Genomic DNA, 21,253 nt, shown 5'->3' with positions numbered 1-21,253 from the left:
ATCTGAAACATGTGACAAATACGGAAGGAAATAAGATATCAGAAAGCAGACAAATACTTTTCATGGCATAATGCAACCTTTTGCATTGTTGAGCTTACTACAAAATAAATAAATAGCTGGTCTGTTCTCTGGGTGTGTCCTTGACACATTTAGTCACACTGTGGCAAAGACTTTGAGCAATACAATTATAATCCCTTTGTTCAGGTCATGGGCTTGTTTAGCACAGTATCTCAGACACTCCCTGAAATAGTCAAAGACTGGCTCAATACCAGGTGGCTACAACTGGTCCAAGGAGACCTGTTAGAGAAGCTGGGAGAAGCTCTGAACATGCAGTTTGCATGCTTGAAATTTGCTGGTAATTCATTTTAGTCTGATTAGCCTGCAACAAATACATGGCTCTGAGCATGACCCAGTTATAGTCTAGCTTCATGTGGGATGTGATAAGGCCTTCCTATGATTGAATGCTCCAAATTCCAAGTAATTAAATGCAAAATTATTTTTGCTATAAATAGTCTATGCTCAAACCATTTCCGGCCTTCATCAGAGAATTGGTGGTAAATTTGTAGAACATTATAAAATTATGTTTTGGAACAATCTTCGAAAAATAATTAAATAAAAAAAGATTAAATATAAAATAATTTATGGAATATTATTGCTTGGTAACTGAACATCATCACAACACACATCTGAATCTTATTGTTAAGCTGTTTTGTTTGTTTTATTAACATACAATTGCAGAAAAAATGTTGTTAACTCTTCTGATAATTAGTTGTTGTATTGTGTACCCAATCACACACTATGTATATATAGAGGTGATATTAATATAGTGATATTATTATAGTATCATGATAAGCAGAAATGATAATTATGAAAAATACTAGGACGATTCACAGTCAGTTGTGCTTGATTTAAGTTTCTGTCTTGTTGTGGGCTATAAATATAATGAATGATACTTAAACATAAATACAACTGATTCAGTTTTTTCAATAAATTATTTTGTCAAACATTTTTTAAAAATTCAGTACATCTTGGAGTTTTTGTCTTTTGTTAATGTGCTTTGGTGCTTTCGAGTTCACTCATGGATTCACTCATGGTATTTCGTATTCATAGAATGTATTCACTTGGTACAACACACTAGATTTGGGGGTGACTGACTGATATCTTGTAGGTTTTACTTCCTGTATCTTTGTCCTCTAAGATGTCTGATGTCATTTCACAGAGTAAATGTTCTGGGTTGCATTGCATTGGCTGATAATAATATTTGTTCATCACCTGATCTAACCTGATTTTGAGTTCCTACGTTCCTCCTTGTTGCATTATGAAAAGTGATGTATAAATATGTATGCAATCATTTTTCAAAGAGCTTACGTTAACACGGGAATCTGTCCAAATCCACCTAACCTTTGTCACACTGCTTTGGAGTTTAATGAACAACATGTGATGAAGTGTTTAGCAAACTGGAAACTCAGTGAAACAAACAGAGCCCTTCTTTCAGTCTTTCAGGGTTTCTCATGTTCTGACTGACTGCCTTAGTCAGCCTCAAACAGGAAACAGTTTCCTGTTTGAGGCTGAATAGCAGAGAAAGTGGCAGAGCGATTAATCTTGTGGTCAAAAAGTGACCTGAGAAAAGAAACAGACTGGGCCATCACAAACACAGTGAAGCAGCATCTATCTGGCCAGGTATGTTTCTCATAAGCTATAAAGGTTGAACTTCCTTTCTGAAGATCTAAAGATGTATTACTAATGTAAAGCTAAGGTTTTGTGCTTTGTTCAACCTGGAAGTACTTTCTATGTACTTTCTACTTTCTAGCATTCTAGTGTAAAAATCAACTGTAGTACTATACATTTCCTCAGTAACTGATTTTGTGTCAGTGTGTTATGACCTGTATTATAAAAACAATGTTACAGCTGCTGTGTTTCAGAGGTTGAAGGGCCAAAGGTGACTTATCGGATGCTGTAAAGTGACTGCTGTCTTCATGGCCTCTGTTCATCTGCTTAGACTGCTGAGCTTGATGACTGGTAATAACGACCCACTTCTGTCTTTAGTTCTGTTGCTGATAATGCTTTTAAACAGTTAATGCAATGTAAAAACATTAACAACAAATGTCAACTTGGAATGACTGAGACAGAAAAAAATGGGGGGAAAAAAAGCAACATAAAAGCTCCACAGGTTTCAGAAAAATACAGGGTGGGCCATTTATATGGATACACCGTAATAAAATGGGAATGGTTGGTGATATTAAAGTCCTGTTTGTGGCACATTAGTATATGTGAGGGGGCAAACTCCTCAAGATGGGTGGTGACCATGGTGGCCATATAGAAGTCGGCCATCTTGGATACAACTTTTGTTTTTTCAATAGGAAGAGGGCCATGTGACACATCAAACTTATTGGTAATGTCACAAGAAAAACAATGGTGTGCTTGGTTTCAATGTAACTTTATTCTTTCATGAGTTATTTACAAGTTTCTCTTTGTTCACAGCCATTGACATGTCGAAGAGGTTAACACGTGAGGAGCGGATTGAAATTGTGTTGATATCTGGTGAACGCAGTAACCGGGTCATTGCAGCAGATTTCAATGCTGCAATGACCCTACGAGACCACCCATCTCCCATGCTACAGCTAGCAAACTGCTTGCTAAGTTTCGTGAAACTGGTTCAGTGTTGGATTTACCAAAATGTGGACGCAAGAAAACTGTCACTAATGAAGAAAGATCAGTGGCTGTCCTGGCTTCACTGGAGAGTGGCATTAGTCGAACATCACCAGCCTATTAATTAATGAAAGACCAAGACAGACTTTTAATTCATTTGAAAGCCTGATACTTAACCTTGTCCACGCCAGCTGTAAAACTCAGAAACCAGTCTTACTTGTTATTATCTATCGTCCACCTGGGCCTTACACAGAGTTTCTCTCTGATTTCTCAGACTTTTTATCTGATTTAGTGCTCAGCTCAGATAAAATAATTATTGTGGGTGATTTTAACATCCATGTAGATGCTAAAAATGACAGCCTCAACATGGCATTTAATCTGTTATTAGACTCAATTGGCTTCTCTCAAAATGTAAAAGAACCCACCCACCACTTTAATCACACTCTAGATCTTGTTTTAACATATGGCATAGAAACTGAACATTTAACAGTGTTTCCTGAAAACGCTCTCCTGTCTGATCATTTCCTGATAACATCTACATTTACAATAATTGATTACACAGCAGTGGAGAGTAGACTTTATCACAGTAGATGTCTTTCTGAAAGCACTGTAACTAAGTTTAAGAATATAATCCACCCACTGTTATCATCTTCAATGCCCTGTACCAACATAGAGCAGAGCAGCTACCTGAACGCTACTCCAACAGAGGTCGATTATCTTGTTAATAATTTTACCTCCTCACTACGTACGACTCTGGATACTGTAGCTCCTGTGAAAACTAAGGTCTCAAATCAGAAGTACCTGACTCCGTGGTATAATTCTCAAACACGTAGCCTAAAGCAGATAACTCATAAGCTGGAGATGAAATGGCGTGTCACAAATTTAGAGGATCATCATTTCGCCTGGAGAAATAGTTTGCTGCTTTATAAGAAAGCCCTCCGCAAAGCCAGAACATCTTACTATTCGTCACTGATTGAAGAAAATAAGAACAACCCTAGGTTTCTCTTCAGCACTGTAGCCAGGCTGACAAAAAGTCAGAGCTCTGTTGAGCCAACCATCCCTTTAACGTTAACTAGTAATGAGTTCATGAACTTCTTCACAAATAAAATTCTTATCATTAGAGAAAAAATTACGAATAATCATCCCACAGATGTAATATTATCTACAGCTACTTTCAGTACCATTGATATTCATTTAGACTCTTTTTCTCCAATCGATCTTTCTGAGTTAACTTCAATAATTACTTCCTCCAAACCATCAACGTGTCTTTTAGACCCATTCCTACAAAACTGCTCAAAGAAGTCCTGCCATTAATTAATTCTTCAATCTTAAATATGATCAACCTATCTCTAATAATCGGCTATGTACCACAGGCCTTCAAGGTGGCTGTAGTTAAACCTTTACTTAAAAAGCCATCTCTAGACCCAACAGTCTTAGCTAATTATAGGCCAATCTCCAACCTTCCTTTCATATCAAAAATCCTTGAAAGAGTAGTTGTCAAACAGCTAACAGATCATCTGCAGAGGAATGGCTTATTTGAAGAGTTTCAGTCAGGTTTCAGAGCTCATCACAGCACAGAAACAGCTTTAGTGAAGGTTACAAATGATCTTCTTATGGCCTCTGACAGTGGACTCATCTCTGTGCTTGTCCTGCTAGACCTCAGTGCAGCGTTCGATACTGTTGACCATAATATCGTATTAGAGCGATTAGAACATGCTGTAGGTATTACAGGTACTGCACTGCAGTGGTTTGTATCATATCTATCTAATAGACTCCAATTTGTGCACGTAAATGGAGAGTCCTCTTCACACACTAAGGTCAATTATGGTGTTCCACAGGGTTCAGTGCTAGAACCAATTCTGTTTACATTATACATGCTTCCCCTAGGCAGTATCATTAGAAGACATAGCATACATTTTCACTGCTATGCTGATGACACCCAGCTCTATCTGTCCATGAATCCAGCTAACACATACCAATTAGTTAAACTGCAGGAATGTCTTAAAGACATAAAGACCTGGATGTCTGCTAATTTTCTGCTTCTTAATTCAGATAAAAATTTGGTTATTTTACTTGGCCTGAAAATCTTAGAAATATGGTATCTAACCAGATTCTTACTCTGGATGGCATTACCTTGGCCTCCAGTAATGATGTGAAGAACCTTGGAGGCCCCATCTTATCTTAATGACCTTATAGTACCATATCACCCTATTAGAGCACTTCGATCTCGCAATGCAGGCTTACTTGTTGTTCCTAGAGTATTTAAAAGTAGAATGGGAGGGAGAGCCTTCAGTTTTCAGGCCCCTCTTCTGTGGAACCAGCTTCCAGTTCCAATATGCGCTGGCATGATGTCGGGGCAGCATGAGTAAGAGCATTTTTTTTGCCGATGCCCGTGATGCCGCCCCCCACCACGATGCCGCCCCGGGCAACCGCCTGTGTCACCCGTATCTAAAACCGCTACTGCTTTCCAGTCACCTTTCTCACTCACTATGTGGTAATAGACCTCTCTGCATTGAATCATATCTGTTATTAATCTCTGTCTCTCTTCCACAGCATGTCTTTATCCTGTTTTCCTTCTCTCACCCCAACCGGTCGCAGCAGATGGCCGCCCCTCCCTGAGCCTGGTTCTGCCGGAGGTTTCTTACTGTTAAAAGGGAGTTTTTCCTTCCCACTGTCGCCAAAGTGCTTGCTTATAGGGGGTCATATGATTGCTGGATTTTTCTCTCTATCTATTATTGTACGATCTACTGTGCAATATAAAGCGCCTTGAGGCGACTGTTGTTGTGATTTGGCGCTATATAAATAAAATTGAATTGAATTGAATTGAATCCTCATAATGTGGAACAGCAGTTCAGAGGACTGATATACATGTAATGTATATTAGGGGTGCAACGATACACAAAATTCACGGTTCGGTTTGGTTCGATACTTTGGTGTCACGGTTCGATATTTTTTCGATACAAAAAAATGTTCATGCCTTTTTAATTTGTCATTTATTAAAATTATAAATATATATTTTAACTCAAAAGTACAGTTTTTAAATTTAATGTTGCTGAAACAACAAAGTAATAAATCTATCTGATCGAGAAATCACTCATCTTTGGAAAAAGAGAGTTTATTACAGAGAAATGGCTCTTTCCAAAATAAAAGCTATACTATAGCTTCTTCTGGGCTATATTCTCAGCAGCATATTAAACATATCAGGTCCCCATAAGGAGAATCATGTGCTAACGGCGGTCTAAATGACTCGGGTAAAGTTTGTAGCATGCGTGCTTGTTGTTTTTGTCTGCTTCCACTTGTCTTCGCACTAGGATGATGTCGGCGTAAATGTGCAGTCATATTCATTGTGTTCCCACTAGTGCTGTCAGCGTTAATCTGAAATGACGTTAACGCCACAACACGGCAAATCTCCGTTAAGGAGCTACCGCGGATCGCCCCGTGCGTGGGGCTGGACGTCAACACGTTAACAAGCTAACTGCGCTAACACACTAGTTCCCACCAATGTAATTAAGCATTGCGTGGCACATCCGACATACTGTTTTACTTTTGTCCATGACGCGCTTACCTTCAGGGTCATACTTCACATGAAGACCAAAACAGTTCCAAACGCCAGATCTGAGTGAGGGTGGGGGAGGTTCAATTTGCCATGTTGCAACGAGCAACTTCTGTCTCGCTAGCTAGCGCTGCGCTCAGTGGATCTGCCCTCGACAGTGCAGCCTAGGCGGATAAGTCGAACGCAGATCGACTGAGCTCTCGACACAGACAGCATGTCAGAAGAAAAGTTGATAAAATAAATTAAAGATTTTGTATTGTTCGATACACATGCATACCGAACCGAAAGCACTGTATCGAACGGTTCAATATCGATACGAGTATTGTTGCACCCCTAATATATATATATATATATATATATATATATATATATATATATATACATATAAAAAATTCAGTGAAAATGTAAATGAAAACAAGTAAAAACTAGTTGGTTTAAGTTTACCATAGCAATTTGCCATACACTACATCATTTAGAAAATTCTAAATCTCAAGATACACAAGACAATTTTTTCCACTTGCAAAGATAAAGACTGAAGAAAATTTTTTATTTGGACATGAACAGAATATTCAGAAAGATACAAGCCAAGAAAACCACTTGTCATTTTTACTCTTCAGTTTCTGCTTAAGATGAAACCTTTATATTGGTGTGGTTTGTTCTCTGCTAATACTTAGAGCTACAATATCGTGTTTTGCCTTCAAGAGTAAATATTATTTTTAAAAATATCTTTTGGGGCACTACTGTATTAAAGATATTCACACTTATACTGTAAATAAAACTGTCTTAACATTTCAGTGTGCATGTTTCTATGCTCATTTTTTCAGATTCACCTGACAACATCACAGTTTCAGTCACTCCCTCTGGTCCAGTACTAGGGAACAGCATTGTGACTCTGACATGCAGCAGTAATGCCAAACCACCGGTAGAATCCTACATCACGTACAGAGCTGATGGAGACTAGGAGAATTTTATTTGGACAGGAACCAGTTTAAATATCAAAGTCTCCAGAGACAGACAAAGATTTTTCTGCAAGGCTGAAAATGAGATCGGGGTTGAACGTTCTAACCTGACTCACCTTGATGTTCAGTGTATGTATCACAAAATTAAAATTTTTAAAAGTTTAAGCATAACTTGAGCAGGTATAATATGTGCATGGTATCATTATTCATGGCAGGTTGTGAAACACAGTGTGGATTTTAAACTGAGTGCTTATATATCAGTTGTTTAAAGGGTGGTGGAGTTGCTCAACTTGGTGGGATTGCGCAAAACTTGTAGAAAATTCTTCCTAAAGCTCTGATACTGACTATAATCCTGTTTGCTGATAATTCAAATTTATATTAAACTTAACTTAGTCATAGAGTTTTTCTTTGTTTTGTTTTTTGATAATATGTTCATCTTGAATTTGATGTGGAAAAAGCTGGGGCAGGGACGTGTTTATCACTAGGTTACATAAGCGTTTAACAGCACTGTTTAAGAAATAGAGGCATCAATGATCTACACAACTGCTCTTTTCTACATTTAAGAGAAAGACCTTCAATAGTTAAGCTGCCTTGTGAGACCAGCCACATATTAGTTTCTTGTAAATTTGCCCTGTTATCAGTATTTATGTTTCTCACACATGATTGCTTGATTATTTCCTCCTCAACCAAGTTTATTGCACTAAATGTTTAGAGTAAGATATCTTGTCAACTGAATGTCATTCATGCACAACTGAACCTTGTACCACCAATATTACCACAACAAATGAATAAATTGAACTGCTCAACAGTTTTTATTTTATACCATGTTAAATGTTTTCCATGGGTAGCCATCTATAGTAGTATGTTTAGTAGATGTAATATTAATTATATATATCGACAGGCAATCATGTGTTTCTCACACATTATTTCCTCCTCAACCAAGTTTATTGCACTAAATGTTTAGAGCACTGGTTCCCAAACTTTTTTTGCTAGGCCCTCCCTTTGTCTTACAAGAAAATCTTCACCACCCCCCACACAAACACATCCTCCAACCACACCACACACACTCATTTTTTTTCAAACTCCATTGCAGTTTATTTCACACCTCAAAACTTTTCTAAACAATTAAACAAATAAACAAACTGCAATAAATTACAGGTTGCAATAAAATAAACCACTAAACAAACCATCCTTATGGTGTAATTATTTTACGTATAGTTGGGTTTCTTTTGTTTGTTTGTTTGTTTGTTTTACTGTGTAAGAATATTCAACACTGTTATCAATACATTTGTCACAAAATGTCTCTCTGTGCAAAATGGGTTTAAAAACATAAACAACTGTGGGATACTGTTTGCGTTTGTGTGTGAGCCCTGTCAAAAACCTGTCCATTATGCTAGCAGTGTACAAGCGTTCTTTTGTTGTTTTTATTCATACCTCATACCTCAAATATGAGGTCTCATATTTTCAAGTATGAAGTCTCTCAAATTGAAGAAACTATTAGCTAAAGCAACTGAGTGACAATCTTCATTTGTAAATAAACGTTCTCAGTGATGAGATACAACCAGATGCAGATCCTCTCTCAGTGACGATCACCTGTCCATCACCCTTTTCATTTCGACCTCAGATACTGAACCTCACTTTAAAGCACTTGTTAAAGTCCAAAAAAGATGACACAAGAAAACAGAGCTGAAAAACTGAAGATGAAGTAATCAAAATACAAGCAAACTACTAGGCTGCAAGCATAAAAAGAAAATGGATGAAGAAGTGCTATTGCAGCTGTTTCAGACTGAATAAGCTGGCAGTCCTGCCATGGTCATCCTGCATCACAGCATCAGCCAGTAGTTATCACTGCAGGTGATGATCTCCAGAGTGAATCAAAAGTTGTAACTTCTTCATCTGTGGCTGTAGTTCAGAAGGTAGCATAGGTCAGCGGTCCCCACCCCCTGGGCCTCGGACCGGTACCGGTCCGTGAGTCGTTTGGTACCGGGCCGCGAGAGTTGAGGCTCAGGTGTGAAATGTATGGTTTTCAGGGTTTTTATCGGTTTTCAGCGTTATTTTGTTATCGTTTTTATCGATAACTCGGTTTTCCTGGGTCTTTTCACGTGTGTTATGAATAAATCTTCTTTTTTCGGTACCGGTACTAGTTTTATTTTGTTGTATTTATCCGCGACACCTTAAAGGCCGGTCCGTGAAAATATTGTCAGGCATAAACCGGTCCGTGGCGCAAAAAAGGTTGTGGACCGCTGGCATAGGTCATCTACTAATCGGAAGTTTGTGGCTGCAGACTGGCTGCTCCAGGCTCCATACAGACTTGGGCAAGATACTAACCCTGAGGTGCTCTCCGATACATTCATCAGGATGTGAATATAAGATAGAAAGCACTTGCACAACAAAGTATATAAAAAAACTCCTTGTATGAATGGGTGAATGAGACCAGTTGTATAAAGCTCTTGGAGTGCTCAGATAGAGTAGAAAAGTGCTGGATAAAAAACAGTCATTTTACCATCTTCTTTGTCTAATCATCTTGAGTAATGTGGTCTGTGTGTGGATCCTTTTGAGGCAGCCACAGTTGCTGCAACTGTCCTGAATTGATTGGTGGGTTTTCTCTTCTGCTGAGAGCCTTCTGCTGATAACATGTGAGAGAAGAGCAGGTGTGATCAAACAGAATCCATAAATCATGACAATAGTTTGATTTTTGTTATGAAAATGAAATTTAGATGATTACATTGTCTGTCATTAGCAGTGGGTGTAGCAGGAAGCCTGGATGTCAGATGTCTCGATGGAGACAGTCACACCTGACTGAGTCACTGAAAGCTGTAATGCTCAGAGACTGTTCTGCTCAGCTCTTTCATCCATTTATTAATATAATCACTGATGTTGTATTTCATAGACACAAACTCAACAGAAGCAGCTCAGCCTGTCTCAGGCAGTGTTGAAGTTCACCTTTATCACAGACACAGCATCATCTCCATCATCATCATCACCATACAGATGATGTAATGACCTCTTACTAGCTCCGTGCATGTTATTTGATTCACATAACTCGAGAGGAATAAACGCTTTTATGAGCTGTATCGTCCTCTCATCATCTTATTCATCGTTTCAATCATTTTCAGGCTCTAAAAATATAAAATAATAGTGGGAGAAGTCACCGGATCAAGTACCGGATATACAGTTAGAGTTGTTTACACAAATAAAAAAGCAAAGGAAAATGAATGAGTCAATACTTAAAGATGAAGACACTGCCTCCTAGCGTCAATTTGTGCTAATACCACCAAATCCATTAAGGACAGTGTAAAATGTTGCCAGAGTGATAAATGAGTTCAGTTTTTGCCAACATTAATAGATATATAACAGAATACTTATTTGCTGAAATAGTTTGTTTTAATTTTTCTCTTATTTAAAGATCAAGTCGTCACTCTGGTCACTTCAGGCATTTAGTCAATTTTTGCAAAAAAACAAACAAAACAAAACCAAATATTAGTTATTAACGTGGCGTGAATACAAATGTTTACAGCATGTTCTGTGTTGCAGAGATCGTGGTAAGAAAAAAGGTGGCAGTGTTTACAGTCACTTCTGGTCATTTTCACACTCATTGTGGCTTTTATGTTAGTTCCTGATTTTACATCTTTTTTTGAACACTTCTTTAAAAACCTCACAGCCAAAGAACTGACTGCTCAACAAACATCATGAAAATGTAAGTATCTTATTTTCACTATGGCACAAATATCAAGGTTTTAGGAAAATATGATGTGATTTTCTGTAGTTCTTTGATTCACAGATATTTAGATGAATTGTCATATTTTTGATATTTGTAGAAAAATAAATAAAAAGAAAATCAAAAAGTTTGTCTGGACAAACGTGAGAGGATTCATTTTTCAAAGATTTTGAGACTTTCAAGACATGAATTCACTGTCTTTAGTAGAACTTTTCAGAAATCAGAAACATAAAGCATAACTGCTTTAGGCTTACATCTTCCTCTTTCTTCCCTTTCATCATTTAATGTTTAAACTTTGTGAAATCAACACTGTATGTTGTTATATACTCTCTGTTTTTCAAAATGACAATGACTAGCAGTAATAATTTGACTTTACATCTTAACAGCTTTTCCTTGGTAATGGTTAGTAAGTAAGTAAGTAAAGTTTATTTATTAAGCGCTTTTCACAGACAAACAGTCACAAAGCGCTGTACACAAATATTAAAATAGACAATAAAATCAATAGACATTATACACAACGTAAAAGATCAAATGTAAATAGTGTAAAAAATATAAAATATGTAGATCAACAAAAGGCTTGTTTGAACAGAAAAGTTTTTAACTGTTTTTTAAAAGAATCCACAGAGTCAAGCAAACGTAATTGTAGTGGTAAACTGTTCCACAGCCTTGGTGCAACAGACTGAAAGGCTCTGTCCCCTTTTGTCTTCAGTCGTGTACGGGGAACAACTAAGAGACTCTGAGTCTGTGAGCGGAGATGACGGGCAGCAAAGTATTTTATAAGAAACTTGGATAAATAATCTGGAGCCTGGCCATTTAGTGCTCTGTATGTTAAAACAAGAATTTTAAAGTGAATTCTAAACTCTATTGGGAGCCAATGTAAAGAATATAAGATGGGAGTGATGTGAACACGTTTGGTAGAACGAGTTAGTAGTCTGGCTGCTGCGTTTTGTATCGCCTGGAGGCGGGAGAGAGATGATTTATCCAAGCTAGTAAACAGGGCATTACAGTAATCTAAGCGTGATGACACAAATGCATGAATGAGTTTTTCCAGTTCAGCTGAAGAGACCATATGTCGCAGTTTAGATATGTTTCTTAAATGATAGAAACAGGAACGAGACAAAGATTTTACATGAGAGTCAAGGCCCAGAGAGGAGTCAAATATTACTCCAAGATTCCGAATATTTGACTTGACAGAAGGACAGAAGGAGGCAAGAACCTGACTAATTTTAGAATGTAGCTCAGGAGGAGCTATAATCATGGTCTCGGTCTTGTTAGTGTTTAGAACGAGGTAGTTGCTTGAAAGCCAATCAGAAACCTGGGTTAAGCACTGGACTAGGGTGGACAGCCTATCCAGCTGATGAGGCTTAAAGGACATATGGAGCTGAATGTCATCAGCATAAAAATGATAAGACAGGTCGCTAAAAGATTGAATGATAGCAGCTAAAGGAAGCATATAAAAAGAAAATAGTAATGGACCTAAAACTGAACCCTGTGGAACCCCACAGGTCAGGGCAGCAATGTCAGAGGTGAACCTGTCAGTCCTAACAGAAAAGGTCCTGTCTGATAAATATGAAGAAAACCAGTCTAGGGCAGAGCCAGATACACCAGCTAAAACCTTGAGCCTGTTAAGTAGGATTTTGTGGTCGATGGTGTCAAAGGCTGCACTAAGATCAAGCAAAATGATCACAGAACAGTTCCCTGCGTCAGATGCCATTAACAGATCATTATAGACTTTTAAGAGAGCGGTCTCTGTAGAGTGCTGCTTTTGAAAGCCAGACTGAAAAGGGTCAAGAATGTGTAATTTACATAATAGAGACCTGAACTGATTTTCAACAATTTTTTTCAAGTAATTTACTTAAAAATGGCAATTTTGAAATAGGTCGGTAATTACTAGCAGAGCTAGGATCAAGATTCTGTTTTTTTTAACAGAGGAGTTACCTCAGCATGTTTAAAATAAGATGGAACACAGCCTTGCCTCAGTGAACTGTTGATGATGGATAGTAATGTGGGACCAATGCTGGTGATAGACCCAGACAGGACAGAGTGAGGTAATATATCTACAGAGCATGATGAGGATTTCATTTTACCTAAAACTATAATCAAGTCATTTAGTGTGATTGGAGAAAAGGAGGTAAATGATCCAAGACAGCAGGGGGTGTCTTCATAAGGGGAGGCACTTGGGGAAATTTTGGATTTCAAGTCCATCACCTTATTTACAAAGTAATTAAGGAAGGTATTACAATCTTCATCAGAAAGCAACAGAGCTTGCTGGGTTGGAGGAGAAACAATACTGTTGATGGTATCAAACAGAATTCTTGAATTATTTTTATGACGATTTATAAGATTATTGAAGTAAGATGATCTGGCCTCTTTGACTGACTCATTACATAGGTAAGGTAGTTCTTTGAAGTGCTCACGATGGACAGTCAGACCAGTGGACTTCCACAGACGCTCTGCTTTTCGATAGGAGTGTCGAAGACCACGAGTCTGATTATTTAACCATGGTGTGCGGGAACTAACAGAGCAATAACTGGTTTTGAAAGGAGCAACCTGATTTAGAATGGCAAGACAGTGTTCATTGAAAGAATTAGTTAAAAGCTCAACCTCGTTAGAGGAACTTTTAAAATTAAAAAGAGAGGAAAACTCAGAAATTATAGAGTCATCAATGAAGCGCCTGCGCCTAGTAGAGCCTTGAGGATGGGACTCTGAATTAACAGATACAGTAAAAGAGACTGACTTATGGTCACTAAAAACAACTTCATTTAGATTCATGTGGTCAAGGGAAACACCACAGGTGAAGACCAAGTCCAGAGTGTGCCCAGCCCTATAAGTAGGCCCTGCTACATGCTGAACAAAGTTGAAAGAGTCCATAATGCTCAGGAACTCCTTAGTGGTACTGTTTGTAGAGTCATCCACATGAATGTTGAAATCTCCAACAATGATAACCTTGCCCATTTTAATAGTGGAAGTTAAAAGGTCTTGTAGGTCTGACAAAAAAGACGCAGCAGACCCAGGTGGACGATAAATTAAGATGCCGTATATGGGCTGTTCTCTTCCAATTTTTATCATAAGCATCTCAAAAGAATAGTAGCATCTTGAAGAAGTCAATGGTTAACAAATAATCATGTAAACTGTTTCCTGTGTAAACTTCAGACTCCCTTAAACTTCACTCTCTTGCAACAAAGATGGCTGGGACTCTGACTTTTCTTCTCGTTTGTTCTCTGCTGCAGGGTGAGTGAGAGGAACTCAGCATGTGCTTTGCGTAAAGATGATTAAATTTGATAATAATAATACACTGTTGTTAATTTAAAACATTTACTTATCAAATTATCTGACATCACTGTTCAAGATGAATGTGCAGTAAACTACCAAGGCTTTTTATTTATGAGATATTTAACAGTGAAATTGTTTTGTATTAGTATTTGAATTTAATACTGAGTCACTGTAATACGATAAATCTGTAGGAAGAAGGAAGAGATAAAACTATTTGGGTTTTTGTTGTTATTGTTGTTTTTTATTATCGTGTTGTGTTTCAGGTGCTCTGTGTGGAACGTTCAACATCAAAATGCCACAGAAGATAAATCTCTTGAGAGGATCCTGTGTGACCATCCCCTGCTCCTTTGATGTAGAGAACAAGCATGAAAATAAGTTAGATGATTCATGCAAAGCATATTGGAGTGATTCACTTTCATTTAACAGTGAAAATGCAAAACAAAAGCCAACTAAAGACATGACAGGAGACTTAACAAAGAAAGACTGCACCACAACTTTCAATAATATACGTCTCCTTCAAAGTACTAAATATTTCTTCAGACTGGAGTGTAAAAATCCATTAAAATACACTTTTAAAGAAGCTGGTGTAGATATTTCATTCATAGGTAAGTTTTTTTTTTATCAATTTACTCACAATTTATGAACAAATGACAGCTGTGGAGCTGCCTTTAGCTTCATTCTGACTTTACTTGATATTACAAAGCATATGAAACCTGAAAGGATTTGCTGATCAGAATATGTCTTCCCACCAGATAACCCTCCCTCACTGACTCTGACTCCATCCACACTGAAGGTGAAGGAGGGAGCCTCAGTGAGCCTGACGTGCTCTGCTCCCGCTCCATGTTGGTCTCATCCTCCAGCTCTGACATGGAGCCCTAACCTGGGTCAGAGTCAGGAGACACTGCAGGAGAATCAGGACAAAACTAAAGTCAAGACCTCTGTTATGAATTTCACTGCATCTCACCTCCATCATGGAAATAAAATCTCCTGCACTGCTGACTACCAGAACAATCGTGGTAGCACTGATGTCACTGCTGTCAGAAGCTTAATTCCTGATATTACATGTGAGTTTATTTTTTCTCTTCTAAACTGAAATCGTAATGATTTACTTTTCTTGATTTGGTTTAAATTAGACATAAAATGATTAGTCATTTGCACTTATTTTATTACTATGCCATAACGACATCTTTGGGTTTTATAAAATATAATGAAAGCTTTTAAAGTTTGAATTTAATTTCATACATGCAGACTTTTCTCTTCAAACTATTTTCACCAATTTGTGATTGTCTTAATGATTTACGTCTTTCTTTTGTTAGCTCTGTTTTTTACTTTAGGTTGTCTTCAAAACTGACAATAAAACAAAACTACATTTAGTGAGTCATGTTGCACAGTCATTTTTATTTTAAACAGCAGTTTTTCATTTACATCCTATGATAACATTTTCTCACATTATCATGTTTCTAATTTTACACATGAGCTTGTCGGAGCTTTCAGATTCACTCTAAAGCTCGAACAAGAAAGTAGAATTGCAGAAAAGTTTTACTTTTGACATTTGGCTTTGTGGTCTGTAATATGATGATCTATTAATAGTTCAGTTAAAGTGCAAAAGGAGCTGCGATGTGTAATTTAAAGAATATTACATTTAACAAATTATCATAATACTTATTTTTAGATTCACCTAAAAACGTCACAGTTTCAGTCAGTCCCTCTGGTCCAGTACCAGAGAACAGCAATGTGACTCTGACATGCAGCAGTAATGCCAACACAGCAGTAGAAAACTACACCTGGTACAGAGCTGATGGAGGCCAGGAGACTTTTATTGGAACTGGAAGCTCTTTTAATGTTGCTGTTTCAAAAGTCAAAAGTACATTTTTCTGCAAGGCTACAAATGCACTCGGATGTGAACGATCAAGAAACCTACAAATAGATGTTCAATGTATGTATTAATTTTCCATATTTACTCTTTACATATCCCAACTAGAATTCCATTAATAGGACTGAAGGATGTACAATACATAGATTATTGTAATGAAACTAAAAGCAGTAACATCTTTGAGGTAGAGTTAAATTCTGAGACTGACAATAATCACATTACAAGTAGTTAGTTTAAGTATTGGTTATTAAAATTAGGGATTTCTGACAGGCACAATATTAGGCACATCTTAGAAGAAATAAAAAATTCAGCTTTCTTCAAATGTCTCTAAAGCTTGCATCAATAAATCAGTTAAAGATTAAAAACAGTTAAAGTTAAAGACAGAAGAAAAAGTTATGTCATTGGGCATGAACAAAGTCTTCAGAAAGATACAAGCCAAGAAAAACAACTTGTCATTTTTACTCTACAGTTTCTGCTTAAGATTAAACCTTTTTATTGGTGTGGTTTGTTCTCTACTAATACTTAGAGGTACAATATTGTGTTGAAGAGTATTTAAATTAATTTTTATTATTATTATTAATTTTTTTTGTTCCACTACTGTATTACAGATATTCACACTTATTCTGTAAATAAAACTGCCTCAACATTTCAGTGTGCATGTTTCTATGCTCATTTTTTCAGATTCACCTAAAAACATCACAGTTTCATTCAGTCCCTCTGGTCCAGTACCAGAGAACAGCAACGTGACTCTGACCTGCAGCAGCAATGCCAACCCAGCAGTGAAGAACTACACCTGGTACAGTGCAAATGGAAACCAGGAGACCTTTATTGGGACAGGAATGAGTTTATCTATTAAAGTCTCCAAAGACAGGCGAATATTGTTTTGCAAAGTTGAAAATGAGATCGGTTTTGGACGTTCCAGCAGCATTCAAATTGAATTTCAGTGTAAATATCACATTTTACATCTGTTTAACATTTTCTATATCCACATCTAATTTGCATGTGTATTTGTATAATATTAAGATTCAACAAAAAAAAAAAAAGAAAAGAAAAAGAGAGAGGCAGACAATGACAGTGACAATGACAAAAATGACCTTTGTTTAGCCGGAGCAGGAGACAATATAAACAGAGTCCATAAATGTCAAGAATCCAGCAAATGAGGCAAAATGTATAATCTTAAAAACTGGCACAAGCACACCTAGGATCCACATAACAAACAAGCAAAGGAGAAAGCACTATATGCACAAAGGGTTATCAGTTAATGAAACAAAGCAGGGTCACTAGAGGCTTCCACAAAGATTTAAGACAATTAATGACGAAGAGACAAGTAAACCTAGTAGCACTACACAATTACTAAGAATAAGTTAGTAACCATAACAACCAAGGGAAAATCAGACACAACACTAAAGGAAGGAAATTAGGGGTGGGTTTTAATAATCGATTCATCGATTAAAATCGATTCTGGCTTGGATAACATGAAATCGATTCATTAAAATCCTGAATCGATTTTTTAATATAAATTTATTTTGCCTGAAACACCAGAATCTCTGGTGAAACCTCACAAAATTTCAACAACCACCAAACAGCTAAGACAGTCAATGAGAGCAGGTGCACGGATTCTGCACAAGGACGTAAAGACACAGCGCGGACCCGCGGATCGGAATCAGTGAGACGTCGCCTTTCTCACCCGACAGCACGGACACGGTCGGGGCTGAAAGCCGACAGCTCGCTGATTCTGATGTTTCGGCAGGTCCGCGCTTTGTGTTCACGCCCCTTTTGCGCTGATTCTAAAGCTGTTAGTTTTATCTCTTAACCAGCAGCAAAAGAAGATCCAAACTACGCTTCACATAAACATTGTCATGAATGCACTCTGACTTTTACTGTTTTGCTTCCACCACGATAAAATCACACACAGCTCTCTCTCTCTCTCTCTCTCTCTGGCACAAGTCCACTGTTGTTTACAGCGCTGTCGGCCGCTGTTTTCTTTTTTCGTTTTACATACTTCCGAAAAGAAAACCTAATTTCTGCCGTTCAATACTGAACAAATTTGAACGTTTTAAAATTATGCAAAATGCAAAACGCTTAGCCGTGTGTCTAATAAAACCGCTGTAACGTCAGAGGTAATGTTCATATGTTGATTAATGGTTTTCTTTCGTTTTTGATGTACTGCAGAATATTTTTATAAAATCCCAGGCCAGGAAAACCACCTTCATGTTTTTCTGTGTTTTATCTTCAGCTACTTTGACACAAAGGCATCTGCTGTGATGCTCACACCTTTGATAAAGTCTTGCGTGTGTCAGCTTCCTTTTTATAGATACAAAAATATGTAAATGTACTGAACTGAATTATAATATTTCTGACTGTCAAAATTTCCCAGAATCAAATCGAATTGAATTGAATTGAATTGAATCGAATCGAATCGAATTGAATCGTGGATCGAATCGATTCAGGACCTTGTGAATCGGAAACGAATCGATTCTAGAAATCAGTGACGATACCCAGCCCTAAAGGAAATGCAGAGAAGGAAAACATGGAGAAATACTGAGCGGAATAAAAAATAACCTCTTATACAAATAGAATCTGTAACTAAGAATTAAATACATGAAGATGAAAATGCGATAAAAAACAAACAAACAAAAAAACTAAGAGCCAAACAGAAAATGTTAATAACATATAAGAATTTAAAGTCCATAAACTCAAAACTGTGTATGTAAAACCCAAGATACCAACAAACAGCAATGTCACTCTGACATGCTGGAGTAATGCCAGCTGAGCAGTAAGAAAGTATTTGTGATGCAGCGCTAACAATAACTTTGAAAACTGATGGGGAACAAACAAATTTTCTAAATTAAAGATTTAAAGTTAACAGTCTGTTTAGCTCTAGTCTGAAAATGAAATCACAGTCAGTAAAATTTAAAGCATCCCATTTTCAAAAAGGATTTCGCTTCATAGTAATAACCATGATCAGTGCTTCTTTTTGGTAATTTCTGTAAAATGTATTCAACATGATTGTGACTAACTCCTCTCTCTCTCTCTCTTCAATGACAGATCCTCCACAGATCCTGTTCTCATCACACTGCACCTCAACAGAAAGTCAGCTCAACTGTTCCTGTGAGACTCTGGGAAACCCATCCCCCACTATACAGTGGTATTTGAATGGACTACCTGTCAATCACTCTAAATGTGAAATATTCAATGAGACTCTGAACAGGACAATTCTGAGGAGCTTCTTCACTCTGAATCAGCCTCATAAGAAGGATCATCTCACCCTGCTTTGCCGCACCTTCAACTCCCTGGGCTCAGCCAGTCAACAATTTTGTGTCAGCAGCCAACAAATTTCCACAGAACATCAACGTATGTCTTTTGTACACTTGTAAATATAATTGGTTAAGTTGTATGCGTACTAAAGTGGAGACCAAGGATGTTTGAAACCTTAGCCAGTGATACAGTGTACTCTACAGAGCCCACTAAGAGATAATGTTAGGATTGCATCTATACTCCTCTAGGAGTCACTTGCAATCAATTTCTTTGCAAAATGTTTTAGATACCCTCTAATCCATATGAGGAATGACTCTGTTACTTCAGTCCAGTTATAATAAACACACTAGGAGTTTCATAAAATGTATGTTGTGAGTTCAAACAAACATTATTTTTTAAAGACTACACAATTAATATACAGGGTATTTTTCTTTTTCTTTTTTTGAATTCAGTTCTGTATCCAGCGGTAATATCCATTCTTGCAGTGCTACTGTTAGCACTGCTACTATATGTGTTTTTTATCAGGTAAGTAAACAACTTGAGACTTTTTCAGAAAACCTTCACACTTTACTGTTACAGTAAACTTTATTTGTCCTGATTCTACTTGACTAAATGCTGATAATTACCTTGTTTATTTGGGTCTTCATTTGTTAAAAAAACACTTTTGCAGCTGACTTTATACTCAACATTGGTAACACTATTGATTATATGTAATATCAATCAAATGTGTTCTAATGACATGCTACTGGTGGTTAATATTTGCATGTATTAATTTTCAAGACGTCTGTTTACATTCAGCAATGCATGTACAACTGTATTATTGGTGCTAGCTGACAATTAATCTAACATAAGCCTTAACTCACTTTTGTAGAGGTGGTTGAGCTGGTAACTTTTTGTTACAGCATGTCTTGTAAGTTCATGCTGCGAACTAAAAAGTAAATATTGGCAAAACTACGATGTATGAATTGTATGCATATAAGCTTGATGTTCTACTTTATTTTTTAGGGTTCAGAAGAATCCTTGTAAAAATAAAGGTCACTTAACAGATGAAAACAACACAGTTGCAATGAGTCAGCCTCTAACTGAAGAAGGAAATGAGGTGCTTTAAGTTCCTTTTAACAGTGTTGACAAATGCTGATGCTTTTGTAACTATACAGCAAGAAGTAGATTATCTTCACCACTGATATTTTCTATGTAATTGTAGGAACCAAACACAACAGAAGAGTGCATTTATGCAAATGCTGATGGACTGAGAGGGGCAGAAAATCTTCACCCTGCAAAAATCACTGAACCAACCAGCACTGACTTTCCAAACTCTGGGCTAAACCATGAAGAAGGAGGATGCAAAAAATCAGACAAGAAAGGGGACGAGTGCGAACTGATTTACTCTAATGTGAACTGGAAGATGAAAAGCAAGAACAAGAAGGGTGAAAAGTCTTTGGACATGAATCCACCTGGCAGATCTTATTTGGAAGAGGAGAAGTGCATGGTGAGGGGAGTTAACAGAAAGTTTGTGAGCAATGCAGTAGAAATGGGAGGCCTGTATGCTCAAGTGGAGCCTAGAAATATGAGGAAGGAAGTGGGTTGTGAATATGCACAAGTCAAATTTAAAGAACAAACCGCTATGCAAAAATAGATATATAGTGCTGTGAAAAAATATTTACCCCTGATTTCCTAATGTCTTGCTTTGTTCAACATTAAACTAATCTTAATATTAGGAAAAAAAATAACTCAGGTAAATACAAAAGACACTTTTATTTTAAAAAAAGTCCAAATCTATAAAAAAAACTTTAATTATCTGAAGCATTTTAATGTGACGAATATGGAAGGAAATCAGAAAGCAGACAAATACTTTTCATAGCATCATGCAACCTTTTGCATTGTTGAGCTTACTACAACATAAATAAATAGCTGGTCTGTTCTCTGGGTGTGTCCTTTAGCGATACAATTACAATCCCTTCATTCAGGCT

At 37.1% G+C, this 21,253-nt stretch overlaps 1 protein-coding gene across 1 annotated transcript; it reads left to right on the top strand.

Annotated features, from left to right (window-relative positions):
* The first annotated feature begins 10,826 nt into the window (after positions 1–10,826).
* Positions 10,827–20,919, top strand: LOC134635511 (B-cell receptor CD22-like). The gene is made up of 10 exons (XM_063484889.1): positions 10,827–10,858; positions 14,033–14,110; positions 14,416–14,757; positions 14,905–15,216; positions 15,825–16,088; positions 16,707–16,970; positions 19,074–19,379; positions 19,736–19,808; positions 20,289–20,382; positions 20,488–20,919. The coding sequence occupies exons 2-10, from the start codon at positions 14,065–14,067 to the stop codon at positions 20,917–20,919; spliced, it is 2,133 nt and encodes a 710-aa protein (XP_063340959.1). The 5' UTR covers positions 10,827–10,858; positions 14,033–14,064.
* Positions 20,920–21,253: the final 334 nt, after the last annotated feature.

This window comes from Pelmatolapia mariae, linkage group LG10_11 (genome assembly GCF_036321145.2).
Source record: "Pelmatolapia mariae isolate MD_Pm_ZW linkage group LG10_11, Pm_UMD_F_2, whole genome shotgun sequence".
NCBI lineage: Eukaryota > Metazoa > Chordata > Actinopteri > Cichliformes > Cichlidae > Pelmatolapia > Pelmatolapia mariae.
The sequence above is the reverse complement of the archived record's forward strand: the minus strand, read 5'-3'. Positions and strand labels throughout refer to the sequence as shown.